This window comes from Sapajus apella, unplaced genomic scaffold (assembly GCF_009761245.1).
Source record: "Sapajus apella isolate SASKATOON/1434 unplaced genomic scaffold, GSC_monkey_1.0 scaffold6, whole genome shotgun sequence".
Classification (NCBI taxonomy): Eukaryota; Metazoa; Chordata; class Mammalia; order Primates; family Cebidae; genus Sapajus; species Sapajus apella.
This window is the reverse complement of record NW_022436946.1, coordinates 49,756,875-49,776,802: the sequence shown is the minus strand read 5'-3', so window position 1 is coordinate 49,776,802 and position 19,928 is coordinate 49,756,875. Positions and strand designations below refer to the sequence as shown.

The following is a 19,928-nucleotide window of genomic DNA, read 5'->3' as shown; positions in this document are numbered from 1 at the left end:
ACTTATTAAATAACCAAACAAATGCAAGATGGTCTCTTCCATCATAATCTCAAAGAGCTTCATGATCTGAAAGAAGTTTAGACACAAATGGGTAGGCAAAATATTTCCTAATTGCTGGTGCAAGACCTTAACTTGTCTTAATAATTACCCTGTCTAAATAACAGATCTTTTAAGAAAACCCTGACAGGAAGATGATCATCCTTAGTAGATACTGAAATCTGAGTGAAAGTGGCCCCTAATAAGATATTTTGTTTTGAAATAGAGAATTTCTAAAATATGTAGGATATTTTGAATATAGCTGAGAAAGCTGCTATGAACTGAAGGTTTATGTCCTCTACAACATTCACAAATCCCCAATATGACAGTATTTGGAGACAGGGCCTCTGAGAAGTGATTAGGTCATGAGGATGGAACCCTCATTAATGGTCTGTATAAGAGGACCCACAGAGATGACTTGTACTTTTGCCAGGTGAGGACACTGCAAGAAGGCACTGTGTTTATGAGCAGAAGTGGGCCCTCACCAGACCCCAAGTCTACTGGCACCTTGATCTTGAACTTCCCAGCCTCCAGAATGGTGAGAAATAAATTTCTGTTAATATATCACCTAGTTTATGGTATTTTGTTATAGCAGCTTGAGTGGACTAAGATACAGTGTTGATAGATAAAACATTCTGTCAATCATGTGAACTGCAAAAATTCCAGAACCAATCTTGTGCCATAAGATAAATAAGAATTTAATATTTATTTTGCATGTTTTATACAGTAACACCAAAATAATGCTCAATAAGTTACACAGCTATTTTCTAGAAACACGGCAAAAAAAAAAAAAAAACCAAACAGTAGGAATAACAGAATAACAGTATAAATGTATTACTCAAAATTGAAAATATAGTCATCTTTTAAACAGAATTGAATTCATGATTTCTACATAAACAAAAACATAAATATCTAGAAATAATCTTTTTTAACAATGCACTAGATACTATCTAAAGGCTTGATTTTATTGCACATATTTGGTTTAGGCTTATTTGATCAGTACATGCAGAAAAATAAATTACAAACATGAATTTTTAAAAGGAATCAGGATGTTATTTTGTACTACAAAAATCAGATGAGGGTTGATACATTTCACAGCTTAATCTTCAGAAAATTTTTTTCAGCAATTGTATAAAATCACTGAGTGAAATCATCACACATGCAAGCTAAGAACTATTAAATATAGTAAAATAGCTCTGTTGGTATATTTAAAATAAGAGAACAGACATTAACTACTCTGAATTGATACCAACTATCTTCTTTTTATTTATTTATTTTTGAGACAGGGTCTTACTCTGTCACCCAGGTAGGAGTGCAGTGGCATGATCACCTTGACGCCCTGGGCTCAAGCAATCTTCCTGCATTAGCCTTCCAACGTCTGAGCCACCATGCCTGGCTAATAAATTGATACCAACTATCACTCTTCTCAGCTACCTAAAATGGTGGTCTTGACAAGTTTTTAAAACATTAAATGACACAATATTGGCACATAATCAAAATTTTATCATTTTAAATTTGGAAAAAACTAGGGGAAGCTGGGGTAAACCAGTTTCTAAATAAAGTGGATGAAACTTATTTTACTTTAAATTCATTCAAACACTATGGTAGTTATGTTGATGATATGTAAACATTCTTATTTATGCTGTTTCCTGAGGTGATCCAGAAACTATTGTTATTATAGTAGCCTTGCAATTTACTATCCCTGCAAATGTGCTTTGGAAATATTCAAAATAAAAACAAAATTTTTAATGTAGACCCATGTGTAATTTAACATGCTTTCTCTGTTACAAAAGCTATCTTTAGGAAATTCTTAAGTATAAAAAATCAAATTTATTCTATTTTCAGAAGACAAGGAAAAAGCACGCATAAATGCTAGGCCATAAAAAAATAGATTTCATAATTAGCTCATTTAACATGAAGAAAATGAAAATAAAAATATCTTACTTGCATGTTACTTATGGAATAATGTCAAAAATCTATGCAGATCTTTCCATTTTAAATGATGTTAAAATACTGTCAGCACTGTGACTGACTCATAGTAAGTATGGGTATCTATCCAAATATTTATCTTTGAAACAAGAAACAAGTGACCATCCCATGAAAAGTGCATGCCTCTTAACAGTATCTTTCCTATAAGAAAAATTAGGTCACCTATATTTACATTTGGGCAGTGGGAGGGTGGTGGTGAAAACTGCACTTACCAAGATGGCTGACTTGAATAAAGATATTCAATATTTTTCAAAAAATTAACTGTTCTGGTACTGAGATCTCTAATGATAACAGATTACAATTAAACAGAAAATGCTGTAAAATACCTTTACAAAACATAGCCTGACTTTGCAGATTAAGATATATTTCTTATTTCACTGTTAAAAATCAAGAAGAAAAACTACTATTAACATTTCAACATCTTAAAAATAGAATTTATGCAATGACCTTTTTAAGCTCTACATTTTTTATACCATTACCATCTTTAATCAGTTATGTTCATCCATATATCAAAAGGCAGCACTGGTAACCTTTAAAACATTAGATATGCTTATGTGTTTAACAGAGTCTTGATTAAATATTTCCATAGATTATCCACAGGCACTATTCTTTTATCCTTTCTTCCCAGGAGGAGAATGAAGTAGAACTAGGCATTTACCCGGCACTTGCCTGCGCTATCATTCATTGGCAGTAATGATTAGGATGCTTGAACCATGCAGTTTTGTTTCGATTTCAACAATATGACACTGAAGTAGCCATTATTTTTTGATATTTAAGCCTAAGTTATAGTAATATTTTTCATGCCAAGTTTTGACAGCTCAATAATGTATATTCTAGAGGGGAAAAATGATCATATTTCTTGTTATTATTTAATTATTTAAAAAGAAAATCAGCTTAATGCCCCATTAAAATAAAAGCTGAATTTACCTGAACTTATTAATGATGCTTGCTGAAGACAAAAATAAAGTGACTTCAAAACCCCAAAACTATGTTTAGCATTTACAAGAAGTAAAAAAGAAAAAAAAGAAGTATTATATTTTTCTGTTAAGAATATAATTCTCTATCATTTACAAATATAATTTGGTAATTTATATTTCAAAGCTATCCTATGGTCCTATATGTATTATCAACTGCTAATTGCCAATTCTGCATGTTATAATAATCTATAGTTATAGTCTGACCTTGGCCAACCACTTGCAAGTTATTATTAACTCCACCATGAAGAGGCTGCAAATGATATGCTTATGAAATGCTTCAACATATTTCTAGTTTTTGAAAACCTCAGAGTAATAAGCTAATCAGCAGATTATTTGTAAACCCACACTACTGAAATTACAGTAATACCCTTTATATGGCTGAATCATTTAAAATATAACAAGGGAACTGTACCATATGAGGTGTTACTTCATGAAATTACGTGTTATAGCAGTTTCTTAAATGGTAGTACACATATACCACTGGATGGCCCTGAGATGATTTTCAGTGAAGTGGTACATGGATAAACAACTTTTCTTTAATAGTTATATATTTATCTTAATGTTTATTATAAAAAATATAAAAGCACATAAAACATGGAATATGATTGCTCAAAACAAGACAAAGATTAAAAAAGGCTAAAAATATTTTTTAAAAAATAACCATGATATAGAATATGTGAGAGTTCAGGAAGGTGGTATTACACGTAGGAAACACTATCGTAAGGAATGATTTGACTTAGGCAGCATCATTTCTGAATGCTTGTAATAATGAGCCACATCATAGAGGGGTTTCTTCTACTATAAATTCTGGGAGGTTTTTGTCCCCCAGAATAAATACCTGGAAACAAAATTCACATTTATTTTAAGACTATGAATTTTAATGCATTGAGTAAACTTACTTTAAAAGTGTTCACCAAAATGGTGAAAAAGTTCAGGACCATTTGAGGAACATGCTATTCCTACAGAAGAGGGAAGACTACAAAGGCACATTATATATTATAGTTATCACTGCAGCATTCAAAAATAAGTGACCTAAATAATCATTCCCATTAATAGTTATAACACTCTTTCATAGAAAAGAAGGTAGGCTTGTGCACTAAGTGCTCTTGATTCTGGAACCACCTGTACATAAGTGTCACTAACATGGACCCACTGGCCTCCTGATTCACTATCAGCCTCTTTCAAACCTAGCAAAACAGAAAGAAGTACAATTTTACAGTAAGTATGCTTTAGGTTCTTACTCTAAATTACAAACAATAACATTCATTACAAACTCTAATGCTAAATTTTACTGAAGGAGTCTGTTTCTTCTTAAGCATTTTCCAAAACGAACGATATCTTTCTTTTTTTTAATTATACTTTAAGTTCTGTGCAGAACGTGCAGGTTTATTACATAGATATACATGTGCCATGGTGGTTTGCTGCACCCAGGAACCTGTCATCTACATTAGGTATTTTTCCTAATGCTATCCCTTCCTTAGCAGTCCGCCCCACAACAGGCCCCGATGTGTGATGTTCCCCTCCCTGTGTCTGTGTGTTCTCATTAGAATGAATTCTTTCAAAGCATTAATATTATAGGGATAATTAATAATGCTGAGTGGCACACTAATCCCAGCACTTTGGGAGGCCGAGGCGGGTGGATCACTTGAGGTCAGGAGTTTGATACCAGCCTGGTCAATCTGGTGAAACCCCGTCTCTACAAAAAGTACAAAAATTAGCTGGGTATGGTGGTACATGCCTGTAATCCCAGCTACTCAGGAGGCTGAGGCAGGAGAAGCACTTGAACTCAGGAGGCGGAGGTTGCAGTGAGCCAAGATGGCAACACTGCACTCCAGTCTGGGCAACAGGGCAAGACTCCATCTCAAAAAAAACCAAAAAACCAAAAATGCTGTCTAGTTAGTAACACTTTAACCATCTAGTAAAATATTGGCTTTATAAATATTTAATTGCTCAGGGAAAACAATAGTTTTCTTTTTTCTTTTCTTTTTTTTTTTTTTTGAGATGGAGTCTAGTCTCACTCTGTTGCCTAGGCTGGAGTACAGTGGTGCAATCTCAGTTCACTGCAACATCTGCCTCCTGAGTTCAAGCAATGCTCTTGCTTCAGCCTCCCAAGTAGCTGGGACTACAGGGGCATACCACCACACCCGGCTAATCTCTGTATTTTTAGTAGAGATGGGGTTTCACCATGTTGGCCAGGCTAGTCTTGAACTCCTGACCTCAAGTGGTCTGCCTGCCTCGGCCTCCCAAAGTGCTGGGATTACAGACATGATAAGCCACTGCACCTGGCCAAGAATCATTTTCAACAGAGATTTTTTTTTTTTTAAAAGCAGGCTGGGCACTGTCTGTGGCTCATGTCTGTAATCCCAGCACTTTGGGAGGCTGAGGCAGGTAGATCACTTGAGGTCAAGAGTTTGAGACCAACCTGGCCAACATGGTGAAACCCCATCTCTAATAAAAATACATTAGCTGGGCGTGGTGACACGCACCTGTAGTCCCAGGACCTCTGGAGGCCGAGGCAGGAGAATTGCTTGAACCTGGGAGGCAGAGGTTGCAGTGAGCTAAGATTGTGCCACTGCAATCCAGCCTGGGTGATAGAGTGAGACCTCATTTTAAAAACAAAACCAGAAAAAAGCAAAGTTAGTTAGATGACCCAAAAAAAAAAGCCAGCAAATTTTCAACTCCAACTCTTCTGACAATCTGGTATGTCTTCAAAAACTTTCTGTGTTGTTAAATGAAATGCCACTCCACTGCAGTACACAGTGACTCAGTCCCTTAAAATACCATGTCATCTCATATGACCTAGAAGGGTACAGTGTTCATAATATTTAAGATTTTCTAAGCACTCTTAGAGGGAATTCTCACTTAAGGTGAATCCAACTGAGGCTGGGCACAGTGGCTCACACCTGTAATCCCAGCACTTTGAGAGGCCAAGTCAGGCAGATCACTTGAGGTCAGGAATTTGAGACCAGCCTGGCCAATATAACGAAACCCCGTCTCTACTAAAAATACAAAAAATTAGGCATGGTGGCATGCGCCTGTAATCTCACCTACTTGGGAGGCTGAGTCATGAAAATCACTTGAACCTGGGAGGTGGAGGCTGCAATGAGCCAAGATTGTGCCACTGCACTCCAGCCTAGGTGACAAAGTGAGACTCTGTCTCAAAAAAAAAAAAAAAAAGAAAAAAAGAAAATCCACTAGAGGCAGCTATGAAATAACTTAGCTCTCTCAGAAAAGGAAGCACAAATTCATTTATTTTTTAAGAATAAAATAAACTTAGGATGGCATACCAGGCACATTCTTCTTTTTAGTGATATGTTCCAATAATTTCCTGGATGGTGTTCTCACTCTCACATAAGCGGTGTAGTGGCCTCCTCTCATCGAGCCACTATGTTCCACTATGCCATAGAGACCGTAGAGAACTTTATCTCCCATGCTTGCGTTCTTTTAAACAAAGAAAAAACCCAAATTTGTAATATTTGTTAAATACTGTTGTAAGGAAAAGTAACTAAATGTGTATCTGCTTAACATAAGAAAAATGCGTAGTAAAACTGAGATACTTTCTATACCTATTAGGCTGGCAAAACTGAAAAACAAGGTTCTCTGTTGGCTGGTATGTGGGGAAAAGAACACTCACACATATTGCATATGGGAATGCAAAGGGTATAATCCCTATGCAGGGATATTTATTTATTTTTCTTATTTTTTTTGAGATAGAGTCTCGCTCTGTCACCCAGGCTAGAGTACAATGGCACGATCTTGGCTCACTGCAACCTCTGCCTCCCGGGTTCAAGTGATTCTCCTGCCTCAGCATCCCAAGTAGCTGGGATTACAGGCATGAGCCACCGTGCCCAGCTTATTTTTGTATTTTTAGTAGAGACAGGGTTTCACCATGTTGGTCAGGCTGGTCTTGAACTCTTGACCTCAGGTGATCCACCTGCCTTGGCCTCCCAAAATGTTGGGATTAAAAGCGTGAGCCAATGCTCCCAGCCTATGCTGGGGTATTTCATGTTATCAGGCTAAGTTGTGTATATATTACTCTTGGATTCATTAATCCTTTAGTCTAGTATTTGATCCCAGAAATACATGAGCAAAATGTTAAAAGACATGTATCACACTATTAATTACAGGATTATCTCTAATATCAAAAGACTGGAATTAAAATGTCTATAAATTGGTGACTGGTTGAATAAACTATGATGTATCCACAAAATAGAATATTATGCTGCTTGAAAAATGGAGTGCAGCCTATCTCTAAATGCTGCTATGGAATAAGCTCTAGGGTATAAAGTTAAGAATAAGGTAGAAAAAAGGATACACAGTGTCAGCTACCATTATTTAACAGGGTAGATGAAAATATACATGCCTATCTGCATATATATGTATTTTTTTTTTTTTTTGAAACAGGGTCTCCCTGTGTCGCCCAGGCTGGAGTGCAGTGACATGATTTCAGCTCACCGCAACCTCCGCCTCCCAGGTTCAAGCGATTCTCCTGCTTCAGCCTCCCAAGTAGCTGGGATTACAGGCGCTCGCCACTACGCCCGGCTAATTTTTGTATTTCTAGTACAGACAGGGTTTCACGATGTTAGTCAGGCTGGTCTCGAACTCCTGACCTCAGGTGATCCGCCCGCCTTGGCCTCCCAAAGTGCTGGGATTACAGGCGTGAGCTACCGTGCCCGGCCTATCTGCTTATATTTTGAAAAGAAATTATAAAAGAATAAGCCGTAAGTTTTAAAACGGTTACCTATAAGGGGAAGACGCAAACAGGTAGAATGACATGGAGAAAAGCCAGACATCTTTGAATTTACCTTATTTAGGTACATTTGACTTTGAACCTATACAAATATTTTATATAATTATTAAACAAAATTAAATTTTAGAAGAAATTCCAAAAATGAAAATTAAAACTGCACGAATGAACAATAGATCCAGTCCTTATCTGGATACTAATTCATTTTAAAAATCACATTTATGAGACAATTGAAAATATGAACACTAGATGACAGAATTATTAAATGATATGACGGTTATATTAAAAAGTATAGAGGAAGCAATTCTTATCTTTTAGAGATACACAGTGAAATATTTATGGATGAAATGATGCCTTATGTTTGCTTAAAAATAATAAAGGAGAAGAGAGTGATTTAGTGTGTGGATGGGGCAGGACTGGCCATGGACGTAAGGTTTTAGGGCTGGGTGCTGAAGTTCATGGTACTGTTCTATTTGCTTTTGTGTATAATGGAAATTCTCTATAATAGGTACTTTTTAAAAGTATGTTTTGACAAGTTTCACAGAGAGCTTGTTAAATTTCATTATTATTTAGCACATTATCAAATTCTAGGAATACTGAGTATTAATAATTGATAGATAGTGCTGGTATTCCATATCAGATACACTGAATTTACCCAAAAATTGCATTTATTTTTGTTTTATCAATATACTGAAAGTATTAAGTTCAATAAGTATTCTATTACATACCACAAAACCTAGACTTCTAGCTAGTAATCATAAACAGGACAACATGTTACCCCATAACTGCTTCCCTCATGGAAGACAGCATCTACTTCATCTACACAATTCTTACATGTAAAAATAAGCAATGATAAGCCAGGCTGCTTTCTATACCTAATTATTAAAGTAGCAGCAGTTTTGAAGTATCATACTCCGCTGACAAGTACACTACCTCAGCAGTACATATGAAGTGGCACGAAAGGCAATTCACTACTACATTGATTTGTGAAAGATACAGAACTCCACACGTGATAAAACTACTACCGATTAAATAGTTCACAAGGAACGAGAGGACAAAAAACCTACTCAATTCTCTCAGCAACCATCAGCTTCCAGTAGCATTTACAAACAGCTTAGACCTTCACAACCATCATTCCTCATGCCTTACCTTTTCAATTTTCCTTTGTCTCCTGAAGGACAAAAATCATATTCAATGTATTAAATGTTCCACCTATTACTGACTTAATCACTAGCTATTAAAATTCCCTTTCAGAAAAGAAGCTTTAAAAAAAAAGGCATTGCCTAATCATATGTAGGATACTTTCAAGCATATAATTTATAAATCAATTAAATATCTTAATATACTGTACCTTACAAGTAGCAGAACAGAATGGTGCTAAATCAAGCGTAAGTGGAAAATCTACATGTCTGTTCACTTTACGAAGACTCAAGCCAGCCTTAAAAAGAGCAAAACATTTTTGAAATGCAACAAACAATTAGATCTAAAGCACTGTGTTTGTTAAGTAAAACCAAAAGAGAAATTGTAGTAGTTTTTTCATAGATTAAAAATGTGACTAATTAATAGTCTAAAATTGATATGACTAAATTAAAAATTAGGTTTCATAAATTGTTACTGCAAAGATTATTCATTTATGTGGGGATTTTTACCACACACAATAAGGGGAATAGTTACTTTCATTGTGGCTTTTCAACGCTTATAGAAAAATAAATTCAGTATGATAAAAGCTAAGCTACTGACACATATGCTATCATGAAAATATATTCAACTAAACAGTAAGGAGAATGGTGTTCTAGGCCTAACTCAGTGACTGGTTGTCAACTTGATTCCAGGTATAAAAGGATGAGATTAGGTCCTTTTCAGCTCTAAAATTCAATTATATTCATTCATTAAAACAAATAAAAAACGTGAACACTCGAAACATTTTATCAGTAAAAGTAAATGCTATATATCACAAATAAAATGTACTGTTATGTTCTTAAATAAGCTCCCTTTTTCTACTTTTAATTTGCAAAGGCAAACCTTAAAAAGTGTATACTTTGCATTATGTAATAGTAATAAAAACTAATAAACCATCAAAAGTATTGAGTAGGAGACCTATAAATAGAAATAGACTCTGTTGGAATGAGAAGATACCTAAATCTGAATTGAATGGGTAGACAAAAACTAAAAGATGCAACCTTTCATGACATCAATGACTGATAGTTCATTTGCATACTAATCACAATTTTACTATAGATCTGTTGCCTTTTTTATTGCTTACCTTTCTTTAAAGACAAAAAACTCTTATTTTTTGCCAAAGTATATGCACTTACTGATTTGTTTTTTCAAGTGATCTTCAGAAGGCTTAATAGCTGACATGAAATTATGAGGTCATATCCCAGGAATATTTAATCTACATTCAATTTCTTTACCTTTTTCATCAGGTGACCTCTATAAGCACCCAGTAACCAGCACTGTCTGAGATCATTTTAGGCTAATGTGTTCTCCTCAATCAGTACTACTTTGCTGTTGAGAAATTACCCCTATCACATGAGAGACAGTGTGAAGGACTTTAAGATGAATCTTTTTCTGGGGGTAATTTTTGGAAAATATCTAGACTTATATTTGCATATACAGTCTCCTGCCTTTTTCCCTTTAATGGAATGATACACTGCATTTTCCTCATTAAAATATAAATTTGGTGCACTGCACACTGGACACTTAAGCTAGGACTTACCTCTGGCATGATCTACGCACACATTTTTGTGTGTATCTCCATTTTCTTGTGGTAGGTTCTTACTTAGTCAAGAGTAATTAGCTTTGTTCAAAAATTGTTAAAACATTACTTGTCTGGGCACAGTGGCTCACACCTGTAATCCCAGCACTTTGGGAGGCCTAGGTGGGTGGATCACCTGAGATCAGGAGTTCAGGACCAGCCAGACCAACATGGTGAAACCCCATCTCAACTAAAAATACAAAAATTAGCTGGGCGTGGTGGTGGGCACCTGTAATCTCGGCTACTCAGGAAGCTGAGGCAGGAGAATCGCCTGAACCCAGGTGGTGGAGGTTGCAGTGAGCCAAGATTGCACTTGAGCCTAGGTGACAAAAGCGAAACTCCATCTCAGAAAAAAAAAAAAAAAAATTACTCAATGTTCTTCATATCCATTAGTAAATTGCTTTCTGGCAGGTGTTACCAACTTACACTCCCAATGCTGGTAAATGAAAATGTCTCTATCTCACTTCATCCTCATCAACACTACTGTATCTTTGCTAATTTGGACAGGTTGAAAAAGAATCTGTCATTTTATCTGGACTTTCTTTTGCTGGGAAGGATGGACCTTTTTCATACTTGCCTAGACTTCGGACTTCTAGAACTGTCAGTTGATATTCTTTTCCCATTTTATTATTAGGGTTTGATAGTTTTCTAACTGATCTTTAAGGTTTTATATACTTAAAATATTAAAAATTTGGCATATTTATGACAAAGATCTCTATCCAGTTTCAGATTTGCCTTTAAGTGTTGTGGCTGTTTCTGATACACAGCTCTAAAGTTACCACAGAGAAGGCTTTCAAGGATGTCAATAAACTAGAAACACAGGCATTGCTTAGGGACTCTGCTCCCTACAATGCCCAAACCCTGGGAATAAGAATGTAGCTTTGCTGACATTACATTTTAAATGGATGACCATAAATATTTCCCAGGGCATGAATTATTTCTATAAGTTGTTTCCAAACAGGGATGCAAGCACCAAATATAAAATAACTGTAGTGCATCATTAAATTAGATTCTGCAATCTGGCATTATCCTCTCTTATACACACAGAATCTTTGCAGATGTACCCTTTCCATTAGACACTCTGATATGATGAGACATTAATGCATCTGCTTCTGTTCTCTGTGCCATTTCAGTTCTGTTGAGTTTCTATAGCCTTGGTTATAGAAGAATCCAGAACTTAATCTAATCTGTGGATAGGGATGGCAGTACAGAGAAAAATCTCTTCTGGCACATCTGGATCCCACTTAAAATGGTGCAAATATGTAAACTATCAATAGTTTTCCTTGGGATTTTCTTCTTAGGTTTTATATTTAACGTGACACAGAGGTCAAGCTAAATATTGATTGAAGTTTTCTCCTTGTTTTCTTGATAATTTGTTTTATACAGTTAAAATTTTTATTTGAAAATAGTATGGGCCAGGCATGGTGGCTCACGCCTGTAATCCCAGCACTTTGGAAGGCCCAGGTGGGTGGATCACTTGAGATCAGGATTTGAAACCAGCCTGGCCAACACAGTGAAACCTCATCTCTACCAAAAATACAAAAACTAGCCAGGTGTGGTGGTGGGCACCTGTAATTCCAGCTAGTTGGGAGGCTGAGGCAGGAGAATTGATTGAACCTGGGAGTTAGAGGTTGCAGTGAGCTGAGATCATACCACTATACTCCAACCTGCGCAACAGAGCAAGACTCTGTCTCAAAAAAAAAAAAAGGAAAATTAAGAAAAAGAAACTAGTGTGGATAGATGGTGTAGAGTACAGCTCTAAATGTTTTATTTCCTCAAACAGCAATTTTTTCATAAGTCCTTTACAAAAATCAATCCAGCCCTCTTTCCCAATTCTTCCTTTATCATAATGTAATAGCATTAAATAATACTCATTTTACTTCTTGACAATTCCAACCATATTCTTTCAATTAGTTTTAGTTTTAAGGGTATAAAAAATAACTTCTTAAAAACATTTTAATATTTTCATTCATTCTTCTAGAGAAATAAAAATCTCATGGAAACAAGGCACTGGATTCAAACTATAAATAACTAAAGAAAAACCTGACACATTAAAAATATTTAGATTGCCACCCACTGTAGAGTCCTTTTGCTATGGGGCCTGCCTTGGAGTTCACTTCTGCTTTCAATCTTACCCAACTCTCCCAGTCTAAGCACCCCTCTTCAGTGAAATCATGAAAGCTCAGAAAGTCATATGCACTTTGTTACTTGCTTTTAAATATTCATAAAATATTTTTTCTTTTTTTGTTTTTGAGTTGGAGTCTCACTCTGTTGCCCAGGCTGGAGAGCAGTGGCACAATCTCAGCTCACTGTAGCCTCCGCCTCCCAGGTCCCAGAGAGTCTCCTGCCTCAGCCTCCTGAATAGCTGGGATTACAGGTGTGCACCACCTTGCTTGGCTAATCTTTGTATTTTTGGTAGATTCAGGGTTTCACCATGTTGGCCAGGGTGGTCTTGAACTCCTGACTTCAGATGATCTACCCACCTTGGCCTCCCAAAGGCCAGAGGAGCCACTGTCCCCAGCCAAAAAACTTATTTTCTATTAACACATAAACACACACAGAGATACCATTTAGGTTCCTACTGCCTAAATTTTCAAATATTGTGAAACAATTTTAATCAGGAAAGTCTTGTAAACTGTTATGGTTACACTAGCAGTAAATCTCACATAACATTTTAAAATTCAGTGAGTTAGTGGTTACTGTTTAATCCTTGACAATATTTTACAGAATTCAGAGCTCTGCGAAACACATTATGAAAATTATTATGGCGCTACTGAAAAAACTTACCTGATGAAATCTTTTCAGATGGAGAATTAGGACAACTGGAATAGCAGAAATGAGCAATTGCTTTCTGGCATTAGTATAAACTCCTTCTACTTTCTTTTCTACATAAAATACAATAAATTTATAAAATTACATTATCTACCATATAATAAACATTTATATAGAGGCATCATACCACATTTTTTTTCTTTTGTTCCTGCTTTCACCATGTGACCACAGTTTTTAAAATGTTAAAGAAATTGGACTTCTGATGAAAGGGCAGTCTTGACTCCTTCCCAAAACTCTACTAAAATGAAAGTAAAGGAATATTTTTTAAGGCACACAGTTAATAAGAACAAAGAATAGGAGAGGTAACACTTGCAACAAAATTTGGAAGGTGGAAAGCAGATGGACTAGAAGTAATTTGGGTCAATGCCCTCCAGCCAAAAACCATCAGAAGCATGGGTGTAGTTGAAGAATTTGGGTTTAGAAAAGATTTCTAAGTTTCTTTTTTTATTTTCTTTTTTTGTTATAGGGTTTTGCTGTTATCCAGGCTGAAGTGCAAGGCAGTGGTCATGGCTCACTGCAGCCTTGACCTCCCAGGCACAAGCAATCCTCCCACCTCAGCCTTTCAAGTAGCTGAGACTACAGGTGCACACTACCCCACCTGGCTAATTTTTTAAAATAATTTTTGCAGAGATGGGCTCTCACTATATTCCTCAGATTGGTCTTGAACTCCTGGCCACAAGCAATCCTTCTGCCTTGGCCCCCCACAAAGTGTTGGGATTATAGGCAGGAGCCACTGTTCCCAGTCCCAATTTCTAAATGCCTAAGATTTAGGATAGTATTTGAACATGGCCATTTGTATTTGAGCATGATAGTATTTGAACATGGCCAACTGCATATTTAGCTTGGATTAATGTAAGTAGGTATTTATTCCTGCTCCCATCTAGTTATTTCTTTATTACTAGCATATTCAGTATGTCTTTATTCTGATGCTTTGACATCTAGGGTCTTGTTAACATTGGAGGGACAACTCCTCCCAGGGCTAATTCCTAGAGATAGTAAACAACTTAAGCATGCCTTTCATATGCAAACCAATCCAGAGCCCAGAGTCCACACCCCAACAACTTTCTGCACTGGGCTTTTACACTCTGGGCCAGGATCCACCTGGTTTAATCACTCTAGGAGCACATACCAGATAACTAGAGACAGCTCCTATATCCCAGAGCCCACTAAAATTATTCAAACTAACCAATCCTAAGCCTGCTTACCCTGCCTTATCCATTCCTTCCTTCAGAAATCACACCAAAGGCTCTTACCCATGTTTTCCCCTCACTCTCCCACCTGCTGACTGACACTGGTGCTTCCCTATGTGGTCCTGTGCAGGATGGTGGGCCCCCACTTCTTGGGAACTGTAAGTAACACACTATTTTTTCAATGGCAATTATCTCCTGATCTGTTAGCCTCACCATACCTGAATAATAAAGCCTACATTTTAAAACAAGTAGTCACTAAGAATCAGAGTATTCTTTCCATTTTTAAGGATAAAGATGAACTGAAAATTTATTTTCCATCTTTTCCCCCTTTTCTCTGACCAACTAATCATGGTAATTTCAGTGCTAGCTTCAAGACATGCGACTATTTAAGATCTTCGAAATGTGTCTGTTGAGTTTACAAGAGATTCATAGGATCTGTGAAACACATTAGCCTCATCGTTAATCTCACTAGTGATACGATTAAAAGTTTTAGGGATATTTCTTCTGGATAGATTTCAGATAGCTAGTTCCCTCAAGTAAGATTATATGGGTTTGCATTTTCAAGGCAGAGCTGTGTATTTCCTGCTCTTCCATTTATTTCAACAAAACAATCTATTGAAAATCTGTTCTGCCCAGTGAGTATTGTTAAGTGCTTAGGTACAAATATGAGTAAAACAATCTCTGTGCCTAAGTAGCACAAGTATAGAGGCAATATTCTCAGGTTCCTCTATTTGAAATTTGTAATTCACTAGACTCTATCAGGAGATCAATAACTATTTAATTAGAAAACAGTTACCTGCTAAACTGGTTTCCTCTTGGTACTTCTGTTTGTTTTCAGTACAATTCTCACATAGAAGCTTATTATTCCCTATGAGCAATTCCATAGATGTAAACTGGTAGAGACAGGACTGAACTGAACATTCTTTAGAAGCAGTTATATAGCTCTGAGAAAGGGTCTGAAAAGCATTTTGGGGACTTTGGAACCTCAAATGCTTCCCCTCTGAAAAACATAAATTATTTGAAAAAGTTAGTGGCTGATTTTCTCTGCCAAAATCTTGATCTCCAGTTACAGTGCTGCTCAAACAAAGTTCAGAAATAGCTTCAGACATTTCCTTATCACCACTGTCAGTCTCCTTGGTGTACAGCATTTCACCTGCTGATGGAGGGCAAAGGGGTCCATCTGTGTGCACGCCGGATCCACTACTGGATCTGAACAGCCCTGGCTGCTTTGAAGCACTTTCAGATTCTGAAGCCTCACTGTCGGCATCAACATTGCTTTCAGAATGGCTGGCTTCTTTTTCACTGTCATCAGTAGGGCTTTCATTCAGAGGTGACTCAGAATTCATGAGGCTTGCAAACATGAAAGAATCCTCATTCATTTCAAGGTTTTCATTTTTCTGGTATATGACAACAGTTTCTCCAGACGACAATTTTTTAATACGTTTTCGGTCATGAATTAGTTGATTCTGTAAGTTGACAGTGTTTTCAAAGAAAAGAATCTTGTAACTTTATTGAAAATAAATGCCAAAAAGTCTCATTTAAACATACCATAGTTATTAAATACCATTTCTCTCAGATCCATTTCCTAAGCCTACTGAAACTAAGATAAATAGAAGATATACTAAAAAATGTTCTATTTTAAAAGTAAATCTTCACACAAGAAACTAACAACAGTGTAACAGTGGCTATCTCTTTGTGGGGAAGGAATTAGGACTTTTGTAGAACAGGGCTATGAAGGAGACTTTCTTCTTAAAAAAAAAAAAAAAAAAAAAAAAAAAAATCTCTTTTAGAAACAGGGTCCTGCTCTGTTGCCCAGACTGGAGTGCAGTGCACAATCACAGCTCGCTGCAGCCTCAAACTCTTGGCCTCACGTGATCTTCCCATCTCAGCCTCCCATGTAGCTACTACTACAAGCATACACCACCACACCTGGCTAATTTTTTAAATTTTTTGTAGAGACAAGACTATGTTGCCTAGGCTGGTCTTGAATTCCTGGCCTCAAGCGATCCTCCCACCTTGGCCTCCCAAAGGAGACTTTCAGTTACTGTATAAGCCTTTCCATACTTGTTCATTTTAAACACTAAAAATCTACAATCTGTTTTTTATACCAATTAAAAAGTAATAAAAGTAAACTATAAACTATTACAACACAGTGTTGCTTGGTTGCCAAAAATTTTGTATGGAACCAAAAAGAGCCAGAAGAAAATTACAGAATTAAAATAATCTAAGTTTGGGAAAGGGGGAATCAACTAATTTAATTAAAGATTTTAAGCTACTAGAAACGTTTCACTAACGTTTCCACACAGCTGAAGGCTTGAATTACATTTTTCTTTCCCTATAGGCTGCCTTAATGGTCAAGACAAAAAAAAAAAAAAAGATTAACATGAGTAATTCATACTCACTTTTAGTTATTCAGGGGAAGAAGGGTAAGTTATAAGAAGTGTCTTGCCTCAATTTTTATCTTCAAAATCAGGAAAAATAACATTATCTCCTGTGTATACCAATTATTCTGAACTCATTGAATGAAAATAAAGTATTTATTTTCACCATGTATTTGGTATACTAGAGAGCATATGATGAGTAATAAAGCTTATGGTAACAGCCAACAAGTTCTACTCTGCTAAATTTATATAGTACTTTTTTTGGAAAAAAAAACCCTTTCCTGTTATATATATATAATACTAATGGTTAAGAAGTTCTAGCCAAAGCAATCAGGCAAAAGAAGGAAATAAAAGGCATCCAAATTGAAAAAGAAGTCAAATTGTTCCTCTTCACAGACAACATAATCTTACATACAGGAAAACCTAAAGACTTTAACAAAAAACTCTTAGAACTGATAAACAAATTGAGTTAAGTTGCTGGATATAAAATCAACATACAATAATCAGTAGTGTTGCTATACACTAACAACAAACTAGCTGGGAAAAAAAATCAACAAGGCAATCCCATTTATAATAGCTACAAAAGAAAAAAAAAAATCCCACCTAGGAATAATTTAGCTAAGGAGGTGAAGGACCTCCATCAGGAAAATTATAAAATACTGATGAAAGAAACTGAAGGAGACACAAACAAAAAAGCATCCCATGCTCATGAATCAGGAAAATACTGTTAAAATGACTAGATTTAATGAAATTCCTATCAAAATTCCAGTAATGTTTTTCACATAGAAAAAATCCTAAAATTTGTATGAAATCTGTCTGGGCGCAGTGGCTCACACCTGTAATCCCACCACTTTGGAAGGCCAAGATGGGTGGATCACCTGAGACCAGGAGTTCAAGATCAGCCTGGCCAACATGGTGAAACCCCATCTCTACTAAAAATATAAAAAATTAGCCAGGCGTGATAGTGGGCGCCTGTAATCCCAGCAACTTGGGAGGCTAAGGCAGGAGAATCACTTGAACCTAGGAGGCAGAGGCTGCAGTGAGCTGAGATTGCACCACTACACTCCAGCCTGGGCAACAAGAGTGAAACTCCATCTAAAAAAAAATTTTGTATGGAACCAAAAAGAGCCAGAATCACCAAAGCAATCCTGGGCAAAAGAACAAAGCTGGAAGCCTCACAGTAACTGAGTTCAAAATATACTACAAGGCTACAGTAACCAAAACAGTATGGTACGGGTATAAAAACATACACATAGACCAATGCAACAGAATAGAGAAATAAATCCACATACTTACAGCCAACTGATTTCTGACAAAGGGGCAAAGAACAAACATTGGGGAAAGAACACCCTTTTCAACAAATGGTCTGGGAAAGCTGGTTATCCTTATACAGAAGAATAAAACTAGAACCTTGTCTCTCACCACATACAAAAATCAACTCAAGATAGACTAAATACTTAAATGTAAGATTTAAAACTATAAAACTACAAGAAGAAAACATAGGAGAAACACTCAGGACATTGGCCTAGGTAATGATTTTATGGAGACCTCAAAAGTAGAGGCAACAAAAACAAATGGGACTACATTGAACTAAAAAGCTTCTGCACAGAAAAGCAAACAAACAACAGTGAAGAGATCCCCTGTTGAATGGGAGAAAATATTTGCAAACTCTTCATCCTATAAGGAACAAATGTCTGGAATACACAAGGAATGCAAACAACTCAACAGCAAAAACAAAACGAAAAGAATCCCACTAAAATGTGGACAAAATATCTAGACATTTCTCAAAAGAAGACATCCAAATGGCCAAGAGGTATATGAAAATAATGCTCAACATCCCTAATCATTAGGGAAATGCAAATCAAAACCATAATATCATTTTACCCCAGTTAGAACGGTTATTATCAAAAAAGACAATAAGATGCCTTCAAGAACATGGAGAAAAGGAGTCTGGCACATTGTTGGTGGGAATATTTAGTACAGCCATCATTGAAAACAGTATGGAGCTTTCTCAAAAAAAAAAAAACAAAAAACAAAAAAAAAACTAACTAAAATGGGGCAGGGTATGGTGGCTCATACCTGTAATCCCAGCACTTTGGGAGACGGAGGTGGGTGGATCACATGAGGTTAGGAGTTCACGACCAGTCTGGCCAACATGGTGAAACCCTGTCTCTAATAACAATACAAAAATTAGCTGGGCATGGTGGCGAACACACCTGTGGTCCCAGCTACTTGGGAGGCGGAGGCTGGGGCATGAGAATCACATGAACCTGGGAGGCAGAGGTTGCAGTGAGCTGAGACTGTGCCATTGCCCTCCAGCCTGGGTGACAGAGCGAGACTCTGTCTCAAAACCAAAAAAACAAAAAGCAACTGAAATAGAACTACCATAAGATCCAGCAGTCCTACTTTGCATACATACTAGGCATTTATACAAAGAAAATCAGTATATCAAAGGGATACCTGCACCCCCATGTTTACTGCAGCACTAATAGCCAAGATATGAAATCAATCTAAGTGTCCACCAGTAGATGAATGGATAAAGAAACATAGTATATATCCATAATGGAGTACTCTTCAGCCCTAAAAAGAATGAAATCCTGTCATCTGCATTAACATGGATGGAACTGGAGATCATTATGCCAAATGAAGCAACCTAGACACAGAAAGGCAAATATCCCATGTTCTCATATGTGAGAGCAAAAAAAAATATGTTGATCTCATGAAAGTAGAGTAGAATGATAGACACCAGAGGCTTAGAAGACAGTGTGTGGGGGTGTAGTGGAGGAGATGATGTTAGTGAGTACAAAGACAGAGTTAGATAGAAGGAATAGTTCTAATGTTCCATTGAAAAGTACGATAACTATAGTTAACAATAGATTATGTGTGTCTAGATAGCTAAAAGAGAAAATTTGAAATGTTCTCAATACAAAGAAATGACAAATGCTTAAGGTAATTGATATCCCAAATACCGACTTGATCACTACACATTCTTTTTTTTTTTTTTTTTTTTTTTTTTTT

The 19,928-nt window shown here is 36.4% G+C and overlaps 1 protein-coding gene across 6 annotated transcripts in view; it reads right to left on the bottom strand.

Annotated features, from left to right (window-relative positions):
- Positions 1-716: 716 nt before the first annotated feature.
- The window catches only part of USP45 (ubiquitin specific peptidase 45), a 75,962-nt gene continuing 56,750 nt past the window's right edge, over positions 717-19,928 (bottom strand). For 4 of the 6 annotated variants that reach the window (XM_032275188.1, XM_032275192.1, XM_032275190.1 and 1 more), the window contains 5 exons: positions 15,326-15,995; positions 13,295-13,392; positions 9,101-9,187; positions 6,290-6,443; positions 717-4,189 (listed from right to left, as the gene is read on the bottom strand). In XM_032275188.1, the coding sequence (XP_032131079.1) occupies positions 4,059-4,189; positions 6,290-6,443; positions 9,101-9,187; positions 13,295-13,392; positions 15,326-15,995 (1,140 nt within the window). In that variant the 3' untranslated portion in view covers positions 717-4,058. The remainder of the gene's footprint in view (positions 4,190-6,289; positions 6,444-9,100; positions 9,188-13,294; positions 13,393-15,325; positions 15,996-19,928) is intronic. The other 2 variants (XM_032275191.1, XR_004267935.1) reach the window with 2 other exon arrangements.